At 39.3% G+C, this 18,993-nt stretch overlaps 1 protein-coding gene across 1 annotated transcript in view; it reads right to left on the bottom strand.

Annotated features, from left to right (window-relative positions):
• The window catches only part of Impg1 (interphotoreceptor matrix proteoglycan 1), a 130,401-nt gene that overhangs the window by 101,238 nt on the left and 10,170 nt on the right, over nt 1–18,993 (bottom strand). Inside the window, exons 2-4 of the mRNA XM_028756217.1 lie at nt 5,536–5,748; nt 1,458–1,624; nt 1,170–1,198 (exon numbers count right to left, since the gene is read on the bottom strand). Of these exons, the coding sequence (XP_028612050.1) occupies nt 1,170–1,198; nt 1,458–1,624; nt 5,536–5,748 (409 nt within the window). The remainder of the gene's footprint in view (nt 1–1,169; nt 1,199–1,457; nt 1,625–5,535; nt 5,749–18,993) is intronic.

The following is an 18,993-nucleotide window of genomic DNA, read 5'->3' as shown; positions in this document are numbered from 1 at the left end:
AGAGAGAGAGAGAGAGAGAGAGAGAGAGAGAGAGAGAGAGAGAGAGACAGAGACAGAGAGAGAGAGAGACAGACAGAGAGAGAGAGAGAGAGAGAGAGAGAGACAGAGACAGAGACAGAGACAGAGACAGAGAGAGAATGAGAGAGAGGGATTCAATGACCTCATTCTATTCTATTCAATGGCTGGTCCTACCCAAAAGCCAGAGGCCAAGACATGCCACGGATGTAGGCCTTAACATGCAGCTTCCTATACACAGACTTGGGTTGGAAAGAGAGCAAGTCAGATATTCAAAAGGCAATGGGGAACGATGAGGGAATATTTTGAATGGCATCAAATAGGACTAATATATAAAAGGAATATTCAATATTTATCTATCTAGAATTAGTAATCTTAAGGAAGAAAAAGAGTAAAGGCCAGGATATCTTCTGGGGGAGATCAGATTTTAGATTTTTTTCACAGTATACAGTAAACTTATGAAGCTATGGAACAGGTTGGTGACAGAGGCTAGAAACAGAGCAACCGTTGTGAAATGCATTTTGAAGAATTTCCTGGATCTCAGATGTCTAATCATGTGTACGATTTCAACATGTCATCCACTGAGTGTGCTGTGTGAGTTTTGAGCTTGGTAACAGTATCTTGCTTCTTTAATCATTTTAGCTAATGCTTTCTTTCTCTCTCCCACACTCTCTCCCTGTAACTCAATTTTATTATTTGATATTCAGTTCTTGTTGAGGATATAGCTCAGTGCTTTGGCTGTTTAGTTTAAGAAATAACAATGCTTTACAGAATACCAAATGAGAACTCAAAATTCAGGTTAGCCTCTGACCGTGTTAAGTATTTTCCTGATGTAACTAATAGTTTGCCTTAAGTCCTAAAACTTAAACTTTTAATTGCTCTAGAGCCTTTAAGTGAAAATGCACATTAGATACATATCACAGATTGAGGAATTCCATTTTCTTACACACATCGATCTCTGTCTGTCAGGTCTATCCCCTTTCCGTCTCTACACTCATTTATCTTCAGGGCAATATATGCATACATTGTCTATCAGAATAACCTAAACAGATCTTGGTGGCTGACAAATTGTCAAGGTACAATAGCTTACTCGCACACCATTATATGATCTTTTGAGAGTCATGAGCATCTAGAATTCTATTTTGGGTACCTACCTCCCAGGGAAGCTTCTCTGTTTTATTCTCTGAAAAAAAAAAAAAAAGAAGAAGACGATATAAAGTAATTATATTCAGAGATAATGCCAACTGAAGAGCTAAAGTCTATTTTCATTCTTTCTGCCTTCAACTACATGTCAACCTGCCTGTGCAATATTATTTTGCAGGAATAAGATTCCTGTCTGTCTTATCAGCTATCTCTAAGTATTTTGTCAAGTAACTCTTATGCCTCAGTAACCATAAGGGGCAGGGGCTGGGGCCTGCTCACAGGGCATTGCGTTGGCTTACCTGCTGAAGAAGAGCCAGGTGCTCCTGCGAGTTGCTGAAGTTTTTCCCAATGTCAAAGAGGCAGAAGGTTTCTTTCTGGCAGAGGCTGACCCAGTCTTGATATTCCTCTGTGTCAGGAATTCGATCCAGAAAGATCCGATAGGCTTCCCACACTACTTCTTGACACACTGTAACACAAAGCAGTTAGCTGTGCAAAAATGGAAAACCCCTTTCCCCAAAGCACACAGTGTCATAATACAGAAAATGTTTTCATGCTTTTGTTCACACACTCATTTACAAATGTGCTGGCCAGCGTTAACTGTCAACTGACACAATGCAGAGTCAGAGAGCATAGTAGGCAGACAAATGCTTAGCTACTGACCCACATCCCCAGCACTGCCCACCATGAAGGACAGCTTGTTTAAATCTATTCGTTAAAAGAACTTGATGGCTCAATAGTCATAGGGCACAGGAGAATCCACTGGACCACAAGAATGATCTAAATCTTGTTTTATTTTAAATATCAATGTTCACAGCCCACTGAAAGCAACATTCTTATTGATTATTTAAACTCATGATAGAAAACTTTAGATGTCAACTAGATAATGTGCAGTGGCAGTACATAGGTAAAAATGTTGCTATAGGAGATTAATCAGATATGTTAGAAGATTCCATTGTCAATAACGCTTGTTTGTGTGGTTATTTATTTATTTATTTATTTATCTATTTATGTTTTATTTCTATAGTCTGAGAAGGAATTGGAACTTTTGGGAAGAGATTGACATCCTCTGACTTTCTAATGAAAACTGGTTGTGGGAGGAACAAGATGAGGGGAAACCAGTTTGGAATCTTACTCCTGTATCTTGTGTCCCACCTCCTCATCCATGTCATGGTTTCTTTTCTGTGTGCTTTTTGTTTTAGAGGCAAAGGGGATCTCAGATAAATAAAAACCCACCTCATTTGCCAGCAGCACCTAGCCAGAGTCCTTAGGGTCTTTTCATAGTAACTCACAGAGGTGATGGGATAGCAGTCCTACTGCTCAAAGGTCTAGTCTCACCTTGAGTGAAAACAGGCAAGCAGTGCAGAGTCCCATATAGAAAATGTGCCTTGCAGTGTGACCTCTCTGCAAAGATGCCTACAAAGATGACGGTGCCCATCCTGACAGCAGCAGCATGGAGCACATGGCCCTTCATCTCCCCAGCACTCAGGAATCACACTTGGAAATCTGCAGACTTGTCCAAACTCTAATAGTTGTGGGTCCAGCATGAGCATGCCCCCTGCCCTTGCTGTCCTCCTAGTCCACATGCTCCATCTGTCTTTGGGAGTATGTTTTTCACCTTTGCCTTTCCCCCTGAGTGTACCTTTTAGTTTAGTTCAATCCCTATCCAACTGCCAGAGATGCAACAATACATAAAAGAAACTTTCACTGCCTTTGAGGCTCAGTTTTGGTGTCTTTCATGGAAAATATCCATAAACATCAGGGAGGCTATGATTCACTAGTCTCTTCTTGTTACCAGAGAGATACAACCTTGGGCATGTAGCTTTAGGACACAGATAGTTTTCATTTTATTTCAGTCCATTTTAATGCTTGCACTAATTTTATTCAGAGTTTATCTTATTAGCTATTTCAAATTAAGACTAAACTCAAATTTGCAGGTTTCTTAGACGTGTGTGTGTGTGTGACATTAGAAATGTGTGCATGAGAGTATGTATGCATGTGTGTATTATATGTATGTATCTCTCTCTGTGTGTATACATGTATGTATGTATGTATGTATGTATGTATGTATGTATGTATGTGTGGAGGTCAGAGGGCAACTTGTGGCAGTCAGATTCATTCTCTCCTACCTTGTGGGTTCTGGGAACTTAAATCACATCCTCAAGGTTAGTGAAAAATCCTTTTTCCTGCTGAGCTATCTCAAAAGACCAAAAGGTGGCTTGATATTTGGACTGAGAAAGAGCAAAGAGGAGGAGAGCTGTGGGCTACAGCATGGTGGAATACGGGAAGCTGGGCATCATTGAGGGAGCTCCACTGGAGACTGTGAGAAACCAACTCTTATTGCTTGCATTTGTGCTTCAGGACAGCATTGTAATGATTCCACACAAGGCTTCACACATTTCATTTGTGGTGCTTTAAGCTTGGTGGTTGAGGGAAGAAGAAATTGTTCACTACTTCTATTTGATGTCCTAATGGGGAGCTTTCTCCCTGAGTCTGTTGGAGGATGTCAGCAGATCATTTTGTAAAGGCAGTGATGAGACAGACCAGTAAGTGGGTCAGTCCATCAAAGGAACTCAGCTTTGTGGTTAGCTCTTATTTCTTTGCAAACCAATTTTTTAGACTTAAGAAACACACTGATGAATAGTAAAATTTCATACCACCCAGAAGTAACCATAAAGATAATGGACTGTCATTTGCTTTGTGGAGAAAAACAGTGTTTTGTTCTGTTCAGGGAAACATGAATGAGTGGGGAAAGTCTGATCAACAATAAAGAGCTTCGAAGTAAAATTCAGGGCACAAAATTTGGTCATGTGATAGTGTATTCCAAATACCTCCGGTGCATTATATATGTCAGTGTTGTAAAGAATAAGATTTTACGTGAAAAAAGTAAGCAGTAATGTGTATGTGTGTGTGTGCGCGCGCGCGTGCACAAGCACACTTCTGTCCATTAACAACTTTTATAGAACTTGCTGGCATTGTAATCTGATCAATCTGTAGGCACACTCAGCATAAATAATTCACACATCTATGTCTTTTCCTTGCTTTTCTGATGAATGGGATCCTTGCTTTTCATATTCCTCAGCAAGTATTTTACTAAAAAACTTCTGTGGAGAATGTGCTAGGACCTCAGCATGTTCATATAGGGTACTTCATTTCTAATATTAGGGTTTGGTTTTCCTTTTGAATATGATACAGTAATTTCCATTCACCTACAGCTAAGACTTCTGTAAGAAAGCGCATAGACCTTTACTTTTACACACAATTAGACATCTAAGAACCCAGTGAGAACTCTTAAGATGAATCGAACCTCAGACCCCCTTACAGGTTTAGGTATTCAAGAGGATATCTGGATGTCAGAATCACAAATGCATTCTCAATTGTAACAAGGCACACCTCATCACAGGCCAGCACTGAACCAGTTGCTCCTGGAAACCAGCTTTTAACATAGTAGGAGGATATGTATTTTGGCAGGGATACTAAAAACCATCTGGCGTCATAAAGGTGGGAAAACGCCAATCCACTCCACGGTTCACATGCAAGAACTTAGCCCAGAGAGATGAAGTGCTCATCATCTTTGGAACTATTTAGAAGACAGAATACCAGCTACAAATCTAAGTTTTTTCTTTTAAAGGACATTTCTTTTAAAGTCATGTGGATTCTTAGTCCATGTTAAGTAGACAAAATGAGCAGCGCTTTGCCACAGCTGCCACAAGACATCTGCTGGCAGCTGTGGTTGATTTAATTCCTTAGTGATTTCCAGGAATGCAAGGGATTCTGCAATATTGTCTTGGTTAAAAATTGTGATGTGCCTCAGCCCAAAGGTGGAGTAGTACCCTGCATACTCCAGAAGCCATTTCTAATTTGTATCTCCTCTGTACTTCAACCTGCCCCTAGGTTTCCAAACTTCCAAACTTTTTCCCCCTGGATCAGCAATAAATAAAATTATTGAAGCAGAAAGGATCTAGGTTGTAATATTGCTTTTGAAAAAAAAAAGAAATCGTAAGTCGTAAGTCAGGTTGTTCAGCTTTCTAATGTTGCAGCTATCTGAGACTTTTAACTTCAGAAGAACAGTGTTAAAATTCAATTCAATAGTGTACTTTGGAAAAAGCAAATGAAGTAAAACCTGTATTTCAAACATTTTTTTTAAATTATTTTCCTGGACCCTAATGGTTTCATGTAGCATAACAAATTATTTTAAGTCACAAGAGCTCAGGAATGGCACTGTTCTGTATGCTTGTGGCTCATGATTCCATTGGGTTAGTGGGCTGATATCTACAGCTCTCATGGAGGAATGAGAGACCATTAATGTTAGGGCTGAAGACCATCTGTGGGAAAGAGAGGATAAAGAAAATAGGGCTCAGCTCTCATTGCTGTCCTTACCTCTCAGTCTATAATATTCTTGAAGACTTGCTAAAATCTGTCTCAAGGATTCCTGTGGACAGATGTTAACAGCTGGGAAAAGTGCTGATCTTTTGGTTCGAAGCTTTACCAAATCAAATATTTGCTTCATGGCTGACACTTTGTGCATTGTTTCGATTCTTGGGGCTTTGTCTATTGTTTTAATTTCAGAACTGTATATTTTAATAGAGGTATCTGTAAGAGAAAAATCGATTTCATGGTGAATATATATTCTCAAGTGCACATGTACCATACATGGATAGTGAAATAAACAGAAGCCCTTTGGTTTACAACATTTCTATTTTGGTACAGATGACAACTGTAATCCCCAGATGTCAAGGCAGTTTCAGAAATACGAGAAGAGAGTAACAAACTGGTTGAATACATACATACATACATACATACATACATACATGCATATATATATATATATATATATATATATATATATATATATATATATGACATCTCACCTCACCTTTAGAAACTGCCAAATATCAAGACCACTTCCCACACATCTCTTTGAAAATCCCTTCCCACTCAGCATTCAGCTTGTCAAATGACACTATAATCAACGTAGGGAATGATAAAGCACTGTGGTACCCAGAGGTGTCGTCCCAGACGGGAAGCGGAGTGCTTCTAAAAACCACAGAGCAAAGCACAATGGCAAAACCTTCCAGCCATTCCTTGGCAGCCTTTGGATTTCTGGACTCAGGGTTCAGAAGGGAGTGATCTGATTGAGAGTGTACGGGGCATGAGTGGTCTTAGATGGTGCTCGCACAGGAAGTCTGGCATTTTGTGAGTGGAGGTAGAGGGGGCATGAGGGAGGGAAGGGCAGGGAGGGATGGAGAGGATACACTTGCAGAAGCTGGTCATTGTGGAGACAGCAGCCATGCATCTGCCACCCTCTCCGCAATCATCTCTTTTTCTTTCTTTCTTTCTTTCTTTCTTTCTTTCTTTCTTTCTTTCTTTCTTTCTTTCTTTCTTTCTTTCTTTCTTTCTTTCATTTTTAAAAGATATTTTGGACTTGCCTTTTTTCCTGTGTTATTTTCACAAAACCTTTTCTATGTAGACTTTATAAAATTTTAGGAATTTCGTAGAAGTTTAGAAAAACTCATGTCATTTTTCTCAGTTGATCATTCAGGAGGGTTCTGGGGCCCAAGGGTAGCAGTGCCTTCTGTCCCACGATGGGATGCTTTGTCTCCTGCCTTTCACTCATTCTACCAATTAGGAGGGATGTGTGGCATTTGCTGCTGGCGGGATCACAGGGTGCTACTCCATTTTGGAAAGTGTTTATAGTAAGATTTCTACATGAATGCCCATAGGGATTTTTTTTTTTTTACAATAACAGTAACATTGGGCTTTTTTCATGTGCCCCTCAACTGGTAATGAAAGAGGCAAATTTTAATGCACTCATAAAATGAAAATCAAGTCATTATTAAGATGAAGAAACTACTAAAAAAAAACATAAGTCATCAGCCAAAATAATTCAGACATACTGAAAGAACACAGTGTACTGTTCCAGTCCTGAGGAACTCTCGCAGTTTAAACAGTGGCCGAGAACACTGGATACCTGGGCCGCCGGTGGATACCTGGGCCGGCGACAAGGATAACGGATTGACTGGTAGAGTCATATGTGGGTATTTGGGGCCGAGAGCAAGAGTGCATATTTACCAAAATTTATTAAAATGTACAATTAGTGGAATAATTTTACTTTTTTTTTAAAAATGTGTCTCATGGCACAGCAGTTAAGAGCATTTGCTGTTCTTAGAGAAGACTGAGGTTCTAACACACAGTGGTTGTTCACAATTGCCTCTAACTCCAGTTCCTCTTTTGGCCTTCTATGTCAACAGGCTTGTGTGGTACACGTACATATGTTCACGAAAAATGTTCAAATACATGAAATAAAAACGAACAAATATTTTAAAAAATTGTATCTCCATTAAAAAAGAAAAACAAAAAGAAAAAGAAGAAAGGAAGGACATGTGGAAAGTTAGCCACTCACTGTGAGCCGCTCACTCACTGAGGCTCCTGATGTAGCTTACAGAGGCAACCGGTTATATTTAAGGGAACCTCCTAGCTGACATCTTTTAAAATCAGTTACGGAGGAGACAACTCGGCAGAAGGCCAAGCCAATCAGTGAAGAACAGTTCAAATGTCACAGAGGTTAAGTCCTCCCTTCATAACTGGGATGAAGAAGTCCAGGTGTATTCCGTGGCATTTCGTGGAGTTTCACAGTGCTTTTTAGGAAAGACTCTTCGGGAAGGAAGGCATGTAGGCATTGATTAGCTCATCCAACCACACACTAGAATCATTATTCTTGAGAAGCACACAGTTATCAGTGATCCCTGAAAATCCCCAGGCAATTCCAACTTCCACTGTTTCAGGATCTATAAGGGTGCTTCCATCTAGAGTGAGGATAATCGGGTAGAACTGCTTTCCATAAGTAGGAAGTTAACAGTACAGCCAGGGGAAGCTGCTCCCGATGAAAGTGGAGCTCTGGCTGGGACTCTGAGTTCTGCACTGACCTTGTGAACTTCCCCATAGGCCTGGTCCCAGCAGTCTCTCTGATGGTTGCTAGCAGCAACTGGAACATTCTCTCCCTTGTTTGTGCTGAGGATTAGCTTTCCTCTTAATGTGGTCTGAGATAGGCTGTGTTTCTAGATCAAGGCTAGTTGTCAAGGGATGTACTATTGACTGTTGCTAAGGAATCACAGATGAGGGGACTGGGAATACCTGGACTGGCTCAGTTTTTCTGGGTAGTGGAGTCAGCCTGAGTCAAACTGGTAGCACAGGCAAGTGGAAGGGGATCAATCAGTGCTCGCACAAAGCTGAGCATTCTCCATCTTCCTCTGGTTTCTTATATCCTATGATCATTGGATACCACAACTGATCTGCTCACTCTTTTGCTTAAAAACAGCCATAGGGCTCTTCTTGTGTTAGTGTTATAGTTAACATTTAGTTCACAATATGTCATCTGTGTTTCCTCCCCAATCAGTGCTGTGTAAGAGCGCTGATACTAGGGAGTTTGTATTCTAACTAAGGATATTTGTTGGGCAGTCCACATTGACAAAATTTGTTCATTCCCTTTCTAAGGATTTTGAGTTGCTTAAAATAAACAACAAAAGGAAGGATAAAAGAATGGGAAATGTAAATGTTACATATTTCAGCGAAGTCAAACAAACAAACAACAAACCCCAAACCAATCCAAACCAAACCAAACCAAACCAAAACCCCCCAAATGACAGCATCTTTAAGAGCTGATGAAGTTGCTCTCTGGTGAGGCGACTAGGTCAGTTGTATTATGGTCTTCATTGTCTCATGAGTGATAATGTAGATATTGAGCTTGTAAAGATTATTTGGGTACACTTTTATGACTAATATTTTTAGTTTATGCAAATATTTGGAAAAATAGATAAAAGTTTAATGAGAACCATTGATATCTGAAGACTAAAAAAGGGAGTATATTTTATAAAAGACTGGAAAATCAGGTTTCTAGCCTATGATTTCTGGACTCCTTGTGTAAGTGAGGATGGCTTTGAAATTCTGACCTTCCTGCCTTAACCTTTTTGGCGGAATTTCAGGTGTGTGCCACATCCAATTTTCACAAAGTGTTGAGCATCAAACCTAGAGCCTTATTTATGCTACATTTCTGGCCCCAGAAGATTGGAAATTATTATTATTGTAATTTAAAAATATCTATTTGTTATTTTAGATTTATGTGTTTAAGTATTGAGCTTGTATGTATGTCTGTGCACTCTTGTGTGTCTGGTGACCACAGGAGCTAGAAGAGGTCACCAGATTACCTTGAACTGGAATTAAGGACAGTTGTAATCTACCATGTGGGTCCTGGGAAATGAATTTGAATCTTCTGTAAGAGTAGCAAGTACTAAAAGTTAAAATACTGTGAGTCTCCAGTCCTGTAGATATTATTTTGAGACAAAAAATATTTTTCTAAGACAATCATAAAATGTGAGCTTATGCAGTAAGGAAGGATATAACTGCCACATGCAGGAATCTTCAAATGGTGTTCATAGTTACAGACAGAAGCAAATGGCAATGAAACTCTAAGAAAGAAGCAAGCAAGCAGCTCTACCCAGACCTCTTGTCTAAGACCAACGAGTATAAAACCAACCCAAAATTCAATATATTACACATTTGGGGATAGTACACAGTCGCATTTGTTTTAAATTATAGAATAAGCACCAGGAAAGCAACCCTTATGCTTGGGTTGGGGAACAGTCATATAACATAATAGAAAGTGTTTATATTCTCTTTTCAGTGTCTAATACCAGACACCCAGGGCACAGCTTATGTTATTAAGCATAATACAGCCATTAACTACATAGGGGTTGATGTAAAAAATATCCCCTCTCCAGGAAAAAGACATCGGGACGGGTATGGCCCTCATGCCTCACTGGACAACGACAGGGGGACCCGAGCCATTACAAAGTCCCCTTCAATTACTGGAGGTCAGGCCTCTATCCCTGCCTTCCCAAGATTAGAATTGCCACAACCCTTCTATACTTAGAGAAGGGAGATGTCAGGGGCAGCCCTGCTTACACACTGAAGGCCTAAAATCAGCCATAGGCCTAAAATCAGCAAGAGACCTGTCATACATGTATACTAACACCAAGTCTTGGGTCTCTGTGGAAAAACATTGAAACAGATGGCCATAAGCTTTTATAAACAGGCAGCTTTTGTGGAAATTTACCAGCCTGAGTAGTCATAGACCTTGTAAATAGGTAGCCTTGGCAGATAATACCAACTTAGATAAAGACAAGTGAATCATAGGCAGAGTCATAGTGACCTGTCCCCTGAACCTACACCCAGTGGGTACCCTGTTCTGAAAGATATCTGTACTCCCCCCGAACACCCATACTCCAGTGTCATCCCCTTCCCCATGTCCTGCCTTTTTGCATTTATAACCCCTGTGTGAATAAATAAAAATTATGATTTGATTTTAAAAAATAAATTAAAATAAATTTAAAAAATAATGCAGTCATTAAAAAGAAAACTAAAAATTTTTTGAATGAAAATACAAAGAACAGAAAGGATATGGTTTATGTATAAAATATCTTTTAGTAAAACCACAATTTACAAGCAATTTTAATGAACCAGATTATAAATGTGGGGTATTTACCAGGAAGAGTATTAGTGTTGCCTCTTGAGTAACAACAGGCCCGGAAATGGCTGGGGAAAGCTGACACTTGCTATAGGTCTGTGACACTAAGTAAAACCACACCACCCCTTTTGCCTTCCCTGCTCCATTCAGTCTCCAATCCCTATGCTGAGGCAGGACCATACCCCGTAGCTCAGGCTATCCTAGAATTTATGTTCATTCTGCCTCAGCCTCCAGAGCCCCAAGATCTTAGGTGTTTGCTACTATTCCAGGCCTACACTCATTTCCTCCTCAGTATCCCCACAAGGTACAGATTTATGTACCTTTTTGCTGATGTTCCATCTCCATTGTTGACTTTGATTACATTTTACTGAGAATTAGCAGAAAATGAGGAAAATCTTACAACCTTCCATTCATGCATCTGCTTTCGCTCATTTCTCTATGTGCATGACCTTGCACCTATTCTTTCTGCCGTTAATCTACTTTCTTGATACTGTGTTGTCTCCAGCTGCCGAGTCGTTTTCCATGTATACTTACGTCTTACACTGTTTCTATGTACACTCTTCAAAACACCTGCTTGTTTCTCCTTCCACAACAAAGTAGGACTCACATAAGCAAGGCTTCTAATTCCACATGTACTTCCTTCTCTCCCTGTCTCTCCCTGATTTCTTTTATCTCTATATTGTGAAGTACTCAGGAATGTACTGGATCATTTGTTCTCTGTTTGCTAAAGAGACATCTCACCAAAGGTGCTGCTCTTTCCGTGACACAGCAGTCCTTTCTAACTGTGGACAGTGCTGATGAACACAAAGATGACCATTCAAACCCTTTGATAGAATCATACCATAAACATGTTGCAGGAATTTTCCTGCCACATTGTATTTGTAGTGGAGCTCGGTGATTGGGCAGGAGAAGAGGAGGTGGAGTTGGGAGAAGGAAAGAGGAAGAGGAGGAGAGAACAAGAGAGAAGGAGAAAGGAGAAGGAGGGAGAAGAAAATGGAGGCAGATGTATGGGTCTCTAGCAGTCTCAAGTGAAAAGGTTAAATATTGGGTAATAATTTTAATTATGTGGGCATCTTGTGTATTGAGTATTTGTTGATATACAAATCCATTGAATAACCTTTAAGCATTAAGAGTCTTTATTCTACCAGGGACTGCGAGCATGGTGGTTCTTGTCTGGGACTTAGCAGAGAACCATGAGGGTGGCAGGGTTGGCCCAAGGACCATGCTTTGGGGCATGGTCTCCGTGGAACTGTTCCGCTGAACCAGCCGCCACATTAAGGTCTTCTGGATCTAGCTGCAGCGCTTGACCTCTAGCCACTTCTAGTGCGAGAGCCTGGCGGGCGGTCCAGGTAGCTAGCTGGACTATGTTGCCACTTTTCAAAATATCACCCGTTTCATAAACACACTGCATTTTCTACATTTAAATCTATAAATTTAACAATATTTTAATTGCAACTATTAATCACTTTTATATACAGCGACTCTAAGTTTTGTTGTTGAGGTATGATAGCAGAAGTAGAAAGAATTTTTCTTTCTTTTATGATAGTTTCTTGCATAGATTCATTCTTATTGTATGTTTAGGTCACAGCGCTCATATCACATGATTGCTTTTTTCTTTCCTTAGGTCAAGATGTTTTCCTTTGTTGCCTTATCATAGCCCTTTCTGAACTTTCCTTGACTTGTGTGAGTTGCTAGAATGGCCACACTTGTACTTTGGGGGCCATTATTAAGTGAAATAAGTTCTACTTGAGCATGAACACTGGAATACTGCAACAGTCAGTTTGATAACTAAGATAGTCACTGATTGAAGGGTAGGTAACATGTGCATGAGAGTGTGTACACACATGTGTACATGCATACAGGCACAGCCCCCCCCCCCCAGTATGGGTACTCTTGACAAACAGATTTTTGACATCCTTGGCAGAACAGAACAGGTTACAATGAGTGCCCATCATGTGCAAAAATGAAAACTTTGCAGTTGTTTCTGGAATTCTGTATTTAACAGTTTGAACATGGTGGACTGATTGATAGAAAAACAGAAATCTTAGAAAGCAAAACCCTGAGTATGGGAGAACCAGAGCATGCAGACAAAGTATGATGAAGCACAGCCTCTGTGATCACTTCTGAGGGTTGGGTAGAGATAATGGGGTAAGAGCTAAGATTTAGCATGGGAAGGATGGATTCTGCTTGAGTTGGCAGATTCTTATGAGATGACAACTGATGGAAAATGTTAGGGTGAGAAGAAAGGAGAATGGCATATTCATGGGCAGGTAAACTCTAAGATGACTAAGGAAGATGTTGACTAACATGGACACTCTAGTTGCAGAGGGCTTCTCCAGCCACTCTGTCTGTTAACTGGATTGGTTGTTAGTTGGAGAATCTGTTAATTAGCCAGATTCTTCAAAGCAATGTGGCTATATCGTACTTGGAAGATTGCAAATGTATAAAAAGATAAACAATCGATGGATGTAAATAGTGACTTTACGTATTACTTTATTGTAGGAACTCTTGATCTTCCATTTCTTTTTTGTAATTTGGTTCAAGTTACACAAGTATGTCTACTTGGTAATATAAAGGAAACCCTGCAATCAAGGGTATTTTTTCCTATGAAGAATTTAGGTGGATTCCATGTGGTCTCAAGTTTCATCAGTATCCATCGAGCCCACGGTAGCCTATAGAATAGCTTCATCCTTGATTATGTATGTTCAAAGGGATTCAATAGTGCATAGTGATTGTGAGAAGTATTGTTTTTCCTATTGCCATTCTATCCAGATTGAATTGCACAATAATGCAATATGAATATTAATAGCTAATATGAAGGCCTGTGGGCCACTCCTTACCAAACTCTTTATTTTAGAGATATGTTTTTAGCTGTCCATTCCTCCAGGCTTCTACAAAGACTTGCTTTACACATACATTGACGTAGCAGACACAGGAATATTGGAGCGATGCCTTTCTTTGCAGCTGCTTTGCAATGAAAACAGCAGCAATTCGCACTTAGCAAACCTATTATGCTTTCCTTAGGGAAAAGCCTCAGTGTCTTAATGAATAAACTAATGGAAGCTGAGATAAAATTTACTGGAATTTATACAGAACACAGTCTCCACTTGAAGAATAGAACTCTATAGAGACAAAGTGGCTGGCATTTCAGGCCTAAACCACCAATGGAAAGTGTTTTTTTTTTTTTTTTTTTTTTTTTTTTAGAAAGAATGCCACTAAAAGGAGTGAGGGGCTTCAGTCTTTAAGAAAATTGCAGACTTGTTTGTAGTCCATTTTTTCCTAAATTAGTAGATTCTCAATTGCATAATCAAATTTCCAAAGAGCAGAGGAAGTTAAATACGTGCCATTTTCAGTGTACCTGAATATGTATCATCAAATTAGCCAGGTTTCTAACACTTTCTTTGGTGCTATTTGTGAAAGCGTGAATGTTAAACACTGTTTTCTGGATGTTCATGTGGAGAATGCAGGCGTCTACAACTTACGGTATCCTCTGTTCTCCCACATCTGGTTTCCAATACCTCAACACAATGTCAGTCCTATTCTATGACACGAATGTCAAAATATATTGGGACCAATGATGTAAAGAAAGGATGATAGAAGTTAAAGAAGCTCGTAGTTATTTCCTTGAATGAATTATGCTATGACTAAGAATTTACACTTGTCAGCATGCAGGCAGATTATCAATGATGCACAGAGTAGATGCTACCATAGTTCCCTCTCTCAAACTTGGGCAGATGTCATGGCAACCTTTCTCACTATTAAAACTGGCATTTGTTTAGCAATAGCACTTCCTACTGACTTTCCTCCAAAGAATTAAAGGGATTTCATCATCTCTTTATCATTAAATTAGGTTTATCTATTAACTTGCTCTGTCAGAAAGGAAGGGGTCAGGATCTCAGAAGACAATGATTTTTTTATCTGTCCATGTCCATGTCCCAGGCCTTTATTTTACCCCCACAGCACTTGAACTGAAAGAGGGAAACAGTTATGTAAGTGAGATACTGAGAATTCTGAGGTGAGGAGCCAAGGGTCCTGAGATCATACCATGTTGCTTAAGTGGGCAGGATCAGAACTGAAGTCAGAGCAAGTGATCGGTAGAAAAATAAAGGCAATTTCCTTTTTGTGTCTAGAAGGGGTGAGATTTTGTGTCGACTCATCAGTGGTTTGTCTGATTCATGCTGAGGAATGAAGTAGAGGAAGTTTCAAGGGTCAATGTTACAAATGTGTGAGAATTCCCAGGCCCCTTAGTGCCAGAAGGCTGGGGATATGGAGAAGGGGAGTGGTGTTATCAAAGTTAACTGACCCCTTTAAACCCTGAATAGGGATTAAAATCACACTGGAGTCACTTGTTTTAGAGGGTGGTGACAGGGCAAGGATAAGAGGTCTTGGATAATGTGACTTTTGGCTCAGGTCTCCTTATACCCAGCTTCCAGCTCAAGGCACTGAAATACACTTCTAGGAACTGGGAATGCCCTTGCCTTTCCAGCAAGGGCACATGGGTTCTAAAAGAAGGCAGTTCTGTGCTAAAAGTGGGAAGGAAAACCAACCCCATAATCTCATCATGTTGTTCCTTCATAGAGTGAGTGTTAAATTTACTCAAATGTTTTAGCAAACATTCTAAGATACTAGGGCTTATAATAGATTTTTCATATGAATACTTTAGCAAACCCAGAAATAGTCTTTCCTTTCACATATGAACCAGTATGGAAGACTAAAGATCTGGACATCATTACAAACTACAGCTAATTGTAAATACTTTATTTTGCAAAGTGGTGAAAGGAGTTGGTTTAATGCTGGGCCTGAGCTGAAGTAAACAGAGAGGTCAAACTAAGGTTAGGAATGTGGTAAAATAGCTAGTTAGCTGAGAAAACATTTCACACATGACTGCCTAGTTTTCAGAAGCTGACTGTAGGAATTCAGGGCTTCTTATAGCAGCTAGACTTTTAACATTCTTCAAACTCCACCCAAGATGTATAGACAAAAGTAATTCCATCAGTGAACTTACAATAATATCAAAGATGAGCAGCCTGGACCAACAGTGGCTGCAGGTAGTAGGAAGGAGACCCAGCAAATGGAAGCAACAGAGAGAAAAGTCAAATTTCTGTCTTTGTTCATAATTACTTCTATTAAAATGACAAGTAGTCTAACTAGCTAATTATTCACATATATATGTGAATATATATATGTATATTTCTTTTGTATCATCTCTTTAGCTTTCTAATCTAAGGCATCTATTAGAGGGTTTCTAAGAAGTAGCTAAGGGTTTGAGTGTCACCCGATTAAAAGATCACTTCAAATTAACAATCCTTGAAAATCTCGTATCTTCTTGACTTAGGTACTGGAGATGGAGAAGTCACCAACATCACAAGCCCCTAATTTGGAGAAATATTTGTCATCAAGCTTTTTGGCGCTATAATGGGGCAGCATCAGAAGAAAAAACACTTGAAAGAAATTGGCAATGGGAAAAACCATGATCAAAATAATTTGATTGGAATTTTTTTTCTGAATAAAAAAATTGAAGGGCATAATATAGGGTTCTAACGTGATGTCACCAGCTGGACTCAGCTTTGATATCTCTCAAAGGATATAAAAAAGGTATTGTAGCCAATTGGAGGAGTGTTCATTCTTGTTCTGTTTCTGCTCTTTCATCCCCTGGTGGAAAAGTAGATGCTGAATGGGAGAAGCTGTCAGAATCCTTGGTAGTGAAACAGAATTGGAGAGAATCAGTGAGATGAACAGACTGTCAGAGTGTTCAGAAAAGTCACCCTTGTCATCAACGCTCTCACCAGGCCGCTACGCCTGCATGAAGGTGACATATAAAGTGACGCCGTGGCTTGGATGATGTGCTCTTTGTTCTCAGACCAGTATTTGTAGAGGTTGAAGTCTTCAGAGTCTCCCAATATAATCTGTCATCGGAGAGTGGCTGCGTTCAATGTTGTGACAGGGGCACCTCTGGGAATTGCCATTTTCAATAGCATGTAAGGAATTTAAAAAGCTAAACCATTAACTATCTCTTTGTAGTGTGTAAAAAGGGATGTTTAAAAAGAAAAGAAACACACAAAATCTTGTGGATTATTATCGACTATTCATCTAGGCATACTCAAATACAGATGATTCCCCAAATATGATAGAAGACATATTTTATACCTAACTCCTGAGGGACTCATTTGCAGACATAGTCATAACTTCATGGACTCATCAAACAGACTGCTTTTTAGTAAATGAGAAGAAGCAATAAATCTGTCCTTTAACTTCAGTTTTCGTTCTAAGGTAGAGTCATCAGTACTCATTCATATTTAGAAACTTTTGCTATTATTTTTCAAGAAAATATTCTTAGTCATACTAAAAAGCTTTTTTTTTGAGATGAGTTTATGTGTAACACAGCTGTGCATGATCCCAAGGAGGTCAGGAAAGGATATTGGCTCCACTGAAACCAACATTATAGGTGGTTGTGAGCCACCGGGAGTGAGTGCTAGGAACTTAACCTGGGTCTTTTGTGAGAGCAATATAGGCTTTAGCCACTGGACCATCTCTCTATCTCTAGAAAATGCTATTATCAGAGAATAAGAATACCTTATCATAAAACCTCCAGGTTGAAGCAATGTCTAAAGTTATATAGAAATGTCTATTTAAGAGCCACAGTTAAGAGTCGCTTCAATTCTTCTATAGAAAGAAAGCAAAGTACAAAATGTGTTCTGCTGAATGTCTATACATGAATTATAAGTTTGTGCAAACTACAGCAATGTGGTTTTGGACTGGAGAAATGACGTCCAGTGGATGGTTTAAGCAAACACATGAAGAGGAGTCAAAGTGCAAAGGGGAGTGGAGAAACTTCCCAATATGTGAGGCTAAAATAAATGATTTCAAACAGCAAAACTTACTTTTGACATTACATCAGTCCTGCACACACACACACACACACACACACACACACACACACACACAGAGGGTGGAGCGAGGAAGGGAGGAAAGATAGAGGGAGAGGGAGATTTAAGCACTGTATCAGAAATGTGGAAGACAAACTATAGATGTGTTTCCTGTGTCCAGTATGTCTGTGCATCACATATGTCCCTGGTGCCCCTGGAGGTTGGAAGAGGGTATCGGATCCCTTGGGACTAGTGTTATAGATGGTGTGACCCATCACCTGAGTGCTGGGAAATACACTCAGGTCCTCCGGAAGCATAGACAGTATTGTTATGAGAGTAGAAATAAATGCTACAAACTGAGATAATATTTGAGATAAATGGCTGCAAAAGAATTTTAAAAGAATTCCTCAATAAGAAAAGAAAAATGGCCTGGAGGGATGGCTCAAGGCTCAAAGACACTAGCTCCTCTTGCAGGGGATCTGGATTCAGTTCCCAGCATCCACATGGTGGCTCATTATGGTCTATAACCCCAGTTCTAGGGGATCCAGTGCCCTCTTCAAGTCTCCACAGTTACAAATGTAGTGCCCTCACATACATGCAGGCAAAACAGTCATACACATAAAATAAAAATAAAGAAGTCTTTTAAAAATGATAAACAACCCAAACATTCTAGTTAAAAATGGGAAGATACTTTCTCAGAGAAGACACACAACAGATCCAGTCCATGGGAACATGTTGAAGCTCATCAGTAACAAAAAAAATAAAATAAAACACAACAAAACAAAACCCAAAATTTGAAGATGTAGAAAAGCATCATTTATACTGCGTCATTCCATCCCATTAATGTCAATAAAATAAGACATTTTATTGGACAAAATTTAAAATATATCAGGCAGTACCAAATGTGGATAGGAATTTGGGACAAAAGAACTCTTATTGTGGCTGCTGGGAGTATAGACAGTACAGACTTAGCAAAACAGTTTGTCTTTTACTATACAATTGAAACTGTGAATCTCTATGTCCCTGTAGCTCTTCTCTTATGGACACATTGCAGGGATACTTCTGCTAATGCAGGGGAATACAGGCAATGTGTTTGTGTCAGCGCTGTGTGTGACAGTGAAGCCAATCAATAGGAGAATGAACATGTAGTATATCCATAGAATATTCATACCAGACAATATTATGTCTAGTACCCCTCTAAAACCACCTTTGCAATTCATTACTTATTATTGTGTATATTGATATTTAGATTTATCCATATTTACTGATTGTTGATTATTTTCTTTTCCATTCACTATAAATGATTAAGATGCTAAATATAGATATTTTACACACACACATATATGTATATATAGTGCAATGATACATACATATATATGTATATATATTATATATGTGAGTACATTCCTGATATATATGATACATACCATATATATGATCATTGTACCA

This window comes from Grammomys surdaster, unplaced genomic scaffold (genome assembly GCF_004785775.1).
Source record: "Grammomys surdaster isolate TR1022 unplaced genomic scaffold, NIH_TR_1.0 126113, whole genome shotgun sequence".
Lineage (NCBI taxonomy): Eukaryota > Metazoa > Chordata > Mammalia > Rodentia > Muridae > Grammomys > Grammomys surdaster.
Note: the sequence above shows the minus strand (reverse complement) of the source record. Positions and strands in the feature narration are given on the sequence as shown.